The sequence below is a fragment of the Varroa destructor genome, unplaced genomic scaffold (assembly GCF_002443255.2).
Source record: "Varroa destructor unplaced genomic scaffold, Vdes_3.0 BEIS01000004.1, whole genome shotgun sequence".
NCBI lineage: Eukaryota > Metazoa > Arthropoda > Arachnida > Mesostigmata > Varroidae > Varroa > Varroa destructor.
The window spans coordinates 39127219-39138363 of NW_019211457.1; the positions used below are offsets into that span (position 1 = coordinate 39127219).

An 11145-nucleotide genomic window follows, 5' to 3' on the forward strand; every position below is an offset into this window, starting at 1 on the left:
ACCAAACTTTCTAGGACTTTCAAGTACCAGATGGCTGGCTCTCTTGTCTGCCACAAAAGGCAGATGGTTAGACTCATTAAGGCTTTCAAGAACCAGATAATTCTCGATATTAATGGCCAAACTCGTTAAGGCTTTCCAGTACTAGATGACACTCTTCCCCTGCCACAACGGCTAAACGGCCAAAGTCGTTAAAGTTTTCAAGTACCAGATGGTTCTGGATGTTAACGACCAAACTTGTTAGAACTTTCAAGCACCAGATGGCCCTCTTCTTTGCCAAAACAGCCAAATGGTGCGACCCCATTAAGGCTTTCAAGAACCAGATAATTCTCGATGTTAATGGCTAAACTCGTTAAGGCTTTCTAGTACCAGATGGCTCTCTTGTCTGCCACAAAAGGCAGATGGTTAGACTCATTAAGGCTTTCAAGAACCAGATAATTCTCGATGTTAATGGCTAAACTCGTTAAGGCTTTCTAGTACCAGATGGCTCTCTTGTCTGCCACAAAAGGCAGATGGTTAGACTCATTAAGGCTTTCAAGAACCAGATAATTCTCGATATTAATGGCCAAACTCGTTAAGGCTTTCCAGTACTAGATGACACTCTTCCCTGCCACAACGGCTAAACGGCCAAAGTCGTTAAAGTTTTCAAGTACCAGGTGGTTCTGGTATGTTAACGACCAAACTTTCTAGGACTTTCAATACAAGATGGCGGCTCTTCTCTGCCACAAAGCCAGATGTTAGACTCATCAAGGCTTTCAAGAACCAGATAATTCTCGATTTAATGCCAAACTCGTTAAGGCTTTCCAGTACTAGATGACACTCTCCCTGCCACAACGGCTAAACGGCCAAAGTCGTTAAAGTTTTCAAGTACCAGATGGTTCTGGATGTTGACGACCAAACTTGTTAGAACTTTCAAGCACCAGATGGCCCTCTTCTTTGCCAAAACAGCCAAATGGTGCGACCCCATTAAGGCTTTCAAGAACCAGATAATTCTCGATGTTAATGGCTAAACTCGTTAAGGCTTTCTAGTACCAGATGGCTCTCTTGTCTGCCACAAAAGGCAGATGGTTAGACTCATTAAGGCTTTCAAGAACCAGATAATTCTCGATGTTAATGGCTAAACTCGTTAAGGCTTTCCAGTACTAGATGACACTCTTCCCTGCCACAACGGCTAAACGGCCAAAGTCGTTAAAGTTTTCAAGTACCAGGTGGTTCTGTATGTTACGACCAAACTTTCTAGGACTTTCAAGTACCAAATGGCTGGCTCTCTTGTCTGCCACAAAAGGCAGATGGTTAGACTCATTAAGGCTTTCAAGAACCAGATAATTCTCGATATTAATGGCCAAACTCGTTAAGGCTTTCCAGTACTAGATGACACTCTTCCCTGCCACAACGGCTAAACGGCCAAAGTCGTTAAAGTTTTCAAGTACCAGGTGGTTCTGGATGTTAACGACCAAACTTTCTAGGACTTTCAAGTACCAGATGGCTGGCTCTCTTGTCTGCCACAAAAGGCAGATGGTTAGACTCATTAAGGCTTTCAAGAACCAGATAATTCTCGATATTAATGGCCAAACTCGTTAAGGCTTTCCAGTACTAGATGACACTCTTCCCTGCCACAACGGCTAAACGGCCAAAGTCGTTAAAGTTTTCAAGTACCAGGTGGTTCTGGATGTTAACGACCAAACTTTCTAGGACTTTCAAGTACCAGATGGCTGGCTCTCTTGTCTGCCACAAAAGGCAGATGGTTAGACTCATTAAGGCTTTCAAGAACCAGATAATTCTCGATATTAATGGCCAAACTCGTTAAGGCTTTCCAGTACTAGATGACACTCTTCCCTGCCACAACGGCTAAACGGCCAAAGTCGTTAAAGTTTTCAAGTACCAGGTGGTTCTGGATGTTAACGACCAAACTTTCTAGGACTTTCAAGTACCAGATGGCTGGCTCTCTTGTCTGCCACAAAAGGCAGATGGTTAGACTCATTAAGGCTTTCAAGAACCAGATAATTCTCGATATTAATGGCCAAACTCGTTAAGGCTTTCCAGTACTAGATGACACTCTTCCCTGCCACAACGGCTAAACGGCCAAAGTCGTTAAAGTTTTCAAGTACCAGATGGTTCTGGATGTTAACGACCAAACTTGTTAGAACTTTCAAGCACCAGATGGCCCTCTTCTTTGCCAAAACAGCCAAATGGTGCGACCCCATTAAGGCTTTCAAGAACCAGATAATTCTCGATGTTAATGGCTAAACTCGTTAAGGCTTTCTAGTACCAGATGGCTCTCTTGTCTGCCACAAAAGGCAGATGGTTAGACTCATTAAGGCTTTCAAGAACCAGATAATTCTCGATTTAATGGCAAACTCGTTAAGGCTTTCCAGTACTAGATGACACTCTTCCCTGCCACAACGGCTAAACGGCCAAAGTCGTTAAAGTTTTCAAGTACCAGGTGGTTCTGGATGTTACGACCAAACTTTCTAGGACTTTCAAGTACCAAATGGCTGGCTCTCTTGTCTGCCACAAAAGGCAGATGGTTAGACTCATTAAGGCTTTCAAGAACCAGATAATTCTCGATATTAATGGCCAAACTCGTTAAGGCTTTCCAGTACTAGATGACACTCTTCCCTGCCACAACGGCTAAACGGCCAAAGTCGTTAAAGTTTTCAAGTACCAGGTGGTTCTGGATATTAACGACCAAACTTTCTAGGACTTTCAAGTACCAGATGGCTGGCTCTCTTGTCTGCCACAAAAGGCAGATGGTTAGACTCATTAAGGCTTTCAAAAACCAGATAATTCTCGATATTAATGGCCAAACTCGTTAAGGCTTTCCAGTCTAGATGACACTCTTCCCTGCCACAACGGCTAAACGGCCAAAGTCGTTAAAGTTTTCAAGTACCAGGTGGTTCTGTATGTTGACGACCAAACTTTCTAGGACTTTCAAGTACCAAATGGCTGGCTCTCTTGTCTGCCACAAAAGGCAGTGGTTAGACTCATTAAGGCTTTCAAGAACCAGAAGAACCAGACCATGCGAGCTACAGTTGCCGTTTGGCTTTGGCTGTTAGCAGCTCGACCAGATCTCTAGCTTGTTTTCTTGCAGGAGATGAGGTCTGCATGGCTTCGTACCGTTGCGCTTCGGCTGGGCATCTTCTCTGTTGAACGCGAACATCCCGATCCTACACGTCCGCAAGAAGGTGTGATACTTTAACCACGAACTCCGTTTGTATAACCTCATGCAATATCGCTGATGATCTTGTCTGAACGAATCGAGACGGCAAAATATAGCAGTTCAAACCAGGTGGAAATTTTGGCTGACCTTTTTCAACGATCGCTGGCAGCGACGGTCGTGTCGAAGGACGAACCTCGTCTCACAAAACATGTTGGAACCATCGGGACGCGTTTTCGATTTCTCAACAGTGGACTCTCGCTATTGCAGGTAAACATCATTAAAATTTGTGCCGTTGTAATATAACCATGGTCGTATCGCATATTAGTTATATGATTGTAAGCTAAACAGAAATTCCTTAGTTTATGCAAAGGAAGGTTTTCAGGTTACTATTTTAGCCATAGATCCACAACTGTATAATAATCCGGATTATACGTATAAGAATTCAATGTACTCCATTGAGTTGCCGATCCATAAATCACTTTGTTCTGTTATAGGGTGATGTTCTAACATCACATATATATCGAACAGTGCTTCGTGAACGCATTTATTGCGCCGCGTTAGACTTCTTCTGTGGGCCTCAGATGTGCCCAACACAGAGCGACGCTGAACTTCGCGACGATATCTCGGTGCTAATCAAGTTTTGGACATCAGTGTATCAAGAAAAAAAGTATCTTAAATCACGGAACTCCCCCGATGGTTGGGAAGCACCACAAGCCGATGGGCGAGGTTCCGCTGACCTGTTGTCGCGGACTACGCCAACAGGCTGGATTAATACGGTGGGCATTAGTAGCGGCATGTCGACAATATCGAGGAGATCTTCCGCCGGTCGAACCAAGGACGGCCAAGTCGGGGGCACGACTGGTTCATCGCACTCAAACATGCAACTTTTCGCGGAAGATTACATTAAGAAAAGGAATCTTATTTTGTGGCTACTGTCGTTCGAAATCGAATTTCTATCGACATGGTACAACCCAATGAGTGCTCCAGAGAAAACAATTCCGAGTACGTATATAATTGATCGCACCGCATCTTATTTACTTTTTATCATATTCCCTCTCAAATACCGATTCTTAGCAAGGAGAATGTTTTGAACTTAACGAACAATAATTTACCAAATTTTGCACACAAGGGATAAACTCTTGAATCAGATTATCCTACAGGTTGCTCTTTTGCATGTTTAAATAAATGACAGCTCCTAGCTAATAACCTTTAGAACATACATGTCGTGCACCCATTCTTACATTCGTGTTGTTCTCTATTGCCAAGTGTTTGTTGCCCTTATTATGTTTTTCCTATTTCATTGCAGATGAGAATGTGCCGCAATCGTGGCGTGCACAAACGATGGCAGAAAGAAATCAGCGCGAGACGACACGTCTAGCCTGGGAAATCGCCCCCACCCTTGCAGTGTACCTGCCGTATCGATTTAAAACGCAGGAGACGATTGCACAGGAAGTATCATCGCTTGTCCGACAGAACCCAACGATGGTGGCACACCTTCCAGATGCATTACAATTCCTGGCCACACCTGACAGCGTAACGGCAGATGGTGCCGATTTAAATCATATCTTAACATGGGCACACGTGTCTCCGATTAAGGCACTGGCGTTCTTGTCAAAACAGTTTTCACCCCACCCTATCACGGCTCAGTACGCGGCTCGGGTGTTGGAGCGGTGTCCACCTGACACCATCATGCTCTACATTCCCCAGCTGCTGCAGGCCATGCGCTGTGACGAGATCGGCTACGTCGCGGAATTTCTACGTAAAACGGCCGCTCGATCTCAGCTATTTGCACACCAACTTATCTGGAACATAAAAACCAATCTGTATATGGACGAAGAAAGTACACAGAAGGACGAGCTGTTTGAAGAGTTTAATGTCTTACTAGAGTCGATCCTCGAGGCGCTATCGGGACCCACCAAAGCATTCTATGAGCGCGAATTTGACTTCTTCAGTCGCATCACCGATATTTCCGGTCATATCCGACATTTTCCAAAGGGAGCTGAACGGAAGAAAGCGTGTCTCGAAGCCCTCTCCCAGATCGTCGTCCAACCTGGTTGCTATCTGCCATCGAATCCCGAAGCCGTAGTGGTTGACATCGATTATAATTCGGGTACCCCGATGCAGAGTGCGGCAAAGGCGCCGTTTTTGGCGCGATTTAAGGTGCGTCATTGTGGTATCGCTGCCATGGAAAGTCATGGAATGCAGCAAAACAGTGTCGCGTTAGCTAAGGTGAGCTCGCCAATGAGCGAGGACGATATGGCTCGGGAGTACTATCAGGCGGCCATTTTCAAAGTAGGCGACGATGTTCGGCAAGACATGTTGGCCTTGCAGGTGATTGCTCTGTTTAAAAACATTTTCAACCAAGTCGGCCTAGATCTTTTTCTATTTCCATATCGTGTCGTGGCCACGGCACCTGGTTGTGGCGTTATCGAATGCGTGCCTCAGGCTAAGTCACGTGATCAGCTTGGTCGACAGACCGATATCGGGCTATACGAATACTTCCTAAAGAAGTACGGGGAGGAGACGTCGCCTGCCTTCCAGGAGGCCCGGTATAATTTCATTATATCTATGGCAGCTTATTCTGTTGTCGGATTTCTTTTGCAGATTAAGGACCGGCATAACGGAAATATCATGATAGACAGTCAGGGCCATATAATTCATATCGATTTTGGATTTATGTTCGAATCGTCGCCGGGTGGCAACCTCGGCTTCGAGCCCGATATTAAACTTACTGATGAGATGGTAATGATTATGGGCGGCAAAGTGGACGCGCCTTCGTTCAAGTGGTTTATCGAGCTTTGTGTGCGTGCATATCTGGCTGTTCGGCCGTACCGGGACGATATTATCACGTTAGTGCATATGATGCTTGATACGAAATTGCCGTGTTTCCGTGGCCAGACGATCAAACTACTTCGGCAGCGCTTCAGCCCATTAGCACAATCAGAAAAAGAAGCTGCGAATTACATGATCAAGGTAATTCGAGACTCGTTCCTCAACTTCAGAACGAGAACATACGACATGATTCAGTTCTACCAGAATCAGATTCCATATTAATTTATTGTTCGATTAAGAAAACCATACATCAGCCGTGACATTTGCTGCCCTATCAATGTCGATACATCTCGTGCTGGTCAATCGGTCGCCAGTTTCGATCTAGCTTGTCATTACAACAATATATATAGATATATATAATCTGCCTAAATTTACGGGCAATGATAGTCATGAATGATGCGCCACTACAAAATGTTAACGAAATGGTTCTTCCTAAGCGCTTATGCAAGCGGTTTTGTTACAGGATAGCCCTATACTCTGCTATCCGCCTTATACCTGCAACCCCCTTCCGTACCCGCAACAACTGTTCGTGTTTAAAACGCTCAGAGATTCTATTGTAAAGTACTGTGGCAGAAATAGAAGTTGTCGGAGGTCATGTTCAGAGGAGGATGGCAACGACCAGTCGCCAAACACGCTCTGGTCATAACTTCTGTGACGAGTTCTACCGCGCTTTAGGCCTATTTCATGCACTATGTGCGTGAGTACACAACACGCAGAGCCGTTCTGTCTACAACTGTTATTAACGTATCAAGTGTGATGTTTTAACATATATTTAGTTATTGTACAACGACGATGACCACTTAGTAGTACCCTTATTATCTATACAGATAAGTCATTGTGGGTCAATGTTTATCGATGACGGCTGGAATCCACGAAGGAGTCTTCACCATCCAACCGCACAAGCATTTCGTTATTATATCGTATCTTTACAAAAAGCAAAAATAATCGTAAAATAAGCAAAAGTAACTAAATATTATTGACTATTAACAAATTATTACAAATAAATCATAGTATGTAATGACCGTTGACGAAATTAAACGTGTATTGATGTTGTAGCATTTTGTATTTCAAATAATTCACATCATAGGGGTGTAAATGGTATATGATCATGTACGAAGGGCTATGCATATTCTATTAAAAAGCAAAAAGTATATGGTTGTGCGTGTAAACAGCTGAAATAATTTATGTAATTTTTAGCGCAATACGATCTTTCGGTGGTACTTGCCCTGATTGTGTATGCACTCTGACAGACAAAGCTGAGTTACCTTCTAAATCTAATCCGTTATATCTTTACGACCAGATAGCCGGGATTTTCCTAAAACTCACCAAATAGGTTAAAAAATCAGCAAACATCACTAACTGTTACGAATTTTATGTTACCTAATTGCAATGCTGGCACCCCAAGAGGTGCTTTCCAAAATCCAAAAAACTTCACTAGATGCTTAGTCGTATATATGCAATTAGAATTGGGTGTTCTATTTAAAAAAAGTTTCATAATGCAAGTAAATATTGTGTAAACAGGAATGTATTCACACATTTATAAAACCTATGCGCATGATCGCATAAGGTTCTCTCTTTTCTGTGTGCTTTCAAAAGCAATTATTAAGAAGATAATGCAGACTTTCTGCTTTCTTATTCTGATTGCTTAGCCGAACTTAGAGTTGTAGCGCAATCTTTGATGTTAGTTCGTGTTACATTTTTGCTAAACAGTCTATATTTTTGAAATTATTTTTAATAAGACTTGACTAAAGCCTGAACGGCATTCTATCAAACAAAATACGAACCCAGTAATATAATGCGACAACGAGCGGTGTTGTTTATTACAATACATAACGTTTATCATAATACAAAACGCCGGAGTACATTGTACTTCATAATATAGTAATAATATAATTGGCAAATATGAAGATTTTTTCCTCCTCACACTTGCTCATCCTCAATAAATTATGTGCGTGCACCTCACGACGTAGATCCCCGAGCGCCTGATGAATTTACCTCCCGAACAAGCCGGTTGAACGATCCAGGCAGTCGGCTGCTCCGAGTATAGTTTACACTCACTGCGGGGCCAGTCATCTCATCATCGTGAGACGTTGATTTTTGTATGAATCTGGGGTCTAGAGCGATTTCTTCCGAAAGCCGTCTGTAAAATACGAAAACACATGACAGTGAGTGATTTGAGAATGAGATAAGGGTAAACATGCTACGCTAACATCTTTATACAACACAGGTTAATTGATTCGTAAAGGCCCCACTATTGAAAGAATATGCCAAATCTATTTTTAATGTTCGCTGTAGTAAGGTTAACTACCGCTTTTTTGAGAGCTCTATAAAGGACCTTTATATCCTAAAAACACTATTCCATCCACCATTTCAACAATTTAGAAAATATTTTAGTTTGCCATTATTTTTTAAAAATAATTACTATATGTAATGTAACTCTGCCAATGTTAATTAAATTTTTTTCAAGTTTCGTATGCGTCAAACCGGCCGAACGCCCATTGCAAAAGACGGTAAGATGCTGATTGACTTTCTTGTAATGGATACATCAACTGTCCGCAAAGTAATAAACATCTATAATATCTATATAATAAGATCTACGATCATGGACTTCACCAAACAATCAAATGCTAATAACGCACCGAATCTTTTCATTAATATCAATGTATCGACGCATCTTCTGTTCGAGCTCGAGGAAGCAGTTGGTGTTGTTAAACTTATTTGGACTATCCATGAACTTCACCATGCCGTCCTTCTGGTTGATCAACGCAAAGATCTCCCCATCTTCAATCATGTTGAAAAGTTGTCTTTCCGCTTCTTTGGCACCGGCCAGCTCGCAGCGCTGGGCAACGTCTGCCAAGCTCAACGTGAGAAAGGTTTTGGTCAACTTTTTGATGTTTTTTCGGGTCAGAGCGCTGACGCACTGTTTAACGAGGCCGGTATTGCCGTCGCGGGCAAACCGCTCGCTGTTCTTCTGACACAGATCATGAACTTGAGCCACTGATGATGTCCCATAAGCAGCTTCTAGGTCATGATAACATTTCGACAGTTGGCGGGCGAACCTTTCAACAACTGCGGAGGTCCATGTGGGAAGTGGCTCGACTTTGCCATGCGCGATAAGAGATACAAGAATGCGTTTTTTATAAGCCTCAAGAACAATGTGCGACACAACCATGGATTCGACAGTGACAGCGGCCTCAAAGAAGAACAAAGCTCTCTCATACTTCTTTAATGCCGTGTAGATCATTCCGCCGTAGTAGAAATATAGGAGAAAGTATTTAACATTTTGTGTCTTCTCTTTGAGGACGTCAGTGATGTCTACATCAAGAATTCGCAAGGCAGCTTGAGGACATTTTGCTAACAGACAGAGCTGACAAAGATCTGCATGCAACGCAGTCAGCTGCGATCGAATGCACTGAATTTTGCCGATAGCGACCTGCAAGGAAAACCGAACAAACGAAGCTTAAAACATTATAGGTGCTGTAATCAAATTCTACTTTGGAAAGCATCAATTAGAAAGTTTAGTTAGAAATAACATATGATACATAGAACCTAATAGAACAAAGGTAAGTACGATAGTAGAATAATAGCAAAAAGAGCAACAGTGAAGCTTGTCAAGTTCTAAATGTTTCGCTTTTATTACGTACAGAGAAAAAGTTTGAATGTTCTTTCAACAAACACAAACTTTCACCCATCTGAAAGAATTTTCGCAGTTTGCACGACATATTTGATTTGCTCAAAAGACCTGGCTTACTAGAAATATCGTTTTATAATCAGTTATAATCAGATTTTTTAATACTACTCTACTGCTCTGATATATATTTGGAAAGAAACAAAGAAATTTATATGCAGATCTAAAAATATTACTATTTTTGTATACTATAGCCTTTTATTGCTATGGAAATTTCGATCCAATAATAATCCTGCTCTATGCAAGTAACAATAGAAACAATTATCAAAAAATAATTATAGTTCTTGACCAAGTTTTTTTTATTGGCATCTTTCTAAGTAGTGTGCGATTCAGTGCATACCTGGAGGATATGAATTCCTTTCATCGGTTGCTGACGTTCCACGAGCTGTGTGGTAACCTGGTGGCAAAACTCAATAAACTGATCTTGCGCATGGGGCAATTGTTCAGGGTTGCCTTGCAAAATAAGTTCTTTGCTTTGTTTGAACAGTTCGGTATAGTCGTCGCTGGGACGCAGTTGGGCATGCTTCGCCAAAAGGATATACAGAACGCCAAGGCTATGTCGATGTGCGTTGAGTGTTTCTAAAGCTACGTCCAGCGCTGACAGGGGTATCTGAGTTGGGTCCAGAGCCTGATAATTTATCAATAATTATCAATTCAGTCGTCGCTGGTTAATCTATTTGTTTAATCTGCGTAAAGTTTCGATTTGTATGTGTTCTGTGGAATAATTTACTTACACAAAGCGTATATTCTCCTACATCCCAGCAAAAGTCGTCTCCGACAGACGATCAAATACTGTGTTACTTTCTTTGTCCTCTCAATGCAACAATTCTAAAACGTTCTTTATAAGATCAATAGCAACATCATAACAAGGTTCAACTGTTCAACAGTTCCAAAGAAGCAGTACTATAGGACTCGAAAGTAGATAAGTGGAATTATTTAATCGAGTTCATGGAGACCAGGCATAACATCATTGCTGCTTTAGAGCTTCGGTTTTTAACAGTCAATCTATACCGGCCGGTTGAACTGATTAACTTAAGTTCGATTGATAGGTCAGACACGAATTATTTTTTAAGGTTGGCTACATCCACAAAAATATCAATAATCACGCACAAAATGAAATCCTATACTCGAGTATATGAAAATCAGCGTATCAGCTTAATTTAACCGTCTTGAATTTCACCTACCTGGGATGCCACGAGAATGTCATTGAGTTCCTGAAACCTATTCTGCGCCGAGAGCTCCTGCACGCTAACTACAAATTGTTCAATCACCTGATTCATTTTAGATTTAGAAATACTATGGCTTCAGTAATACCCAACGAACGTTCCTCTGCTGACACAACTAAATGCAAATCACGCGCGAACACAACAAGCAGCGTATATGAAAACACCGAGACAATGCTTACTCTTGAGCGCCTTACCCGCATGAGGCCTCCCGAGCAATATTTTGATTGACAAACCGCCTCGCC

The 11145-nt window shown here is 42.1% G+C and overlaps 2 protein-coding genes across 2 annotated transcripts in view; one reads left to right on the plus strand and one right to left on the minus strand.

Annotated features, from left to right (window-relative positions):
• The window catches only part of Pi4KIIIalpha (phosphatidylinositol 4-kinase III alpha), a 15303-nt gene extending 8276 nt beyond the window's left edge, over positions 1 to 7027 (plus strand). The window contains exons 7-9 of the mRNA XM_086987805.1: positions 3287 to 3424; positions 3652 to 4159; positions 4464 to 7027. Of these exons, the coding sequence (XP_086843931.1) occupies positions 3287 to 3424; positions 3652 to 4159; positions 4464 to 6211 (2394 nt within the window). The 3' untranslated portion in view covers positions 6212 to 7027. The remainder of the gene's footprint in view (positions 1 to 3286; positions 3425 to 3651; positions 4160 to 4463) is intronic.
• A 750-nt stretch (positions 7028 to 7777) lies between these two features.
• CSN3 (COP9 signalosome subunit 3) lies at positions 7778 to 11133 on the minus strand. Its single transcript, XM_022801306.2, has 4 exons — positions 10862 to 11133; positions 10018 to 10305; positions 8629 to 9422; positions 7778 to 8129 (listed from the first exon to the last, which is right to left on the minus strand). The coding sequence occupies exons 1-4, from the start codon at positions 10955 to 10957 to the stop codon at positions 7949 to 7951; spliced, it is 1359 nt and encodes a 452-aa protein (XP_022657041.1). The 5' UTR covers positions 10958 to 11133; the 3' UTR covers positions 7778 to 7948.
• Between the last annotated feature and the right edge of the window lie 12 nt (positions 11134 to 11145).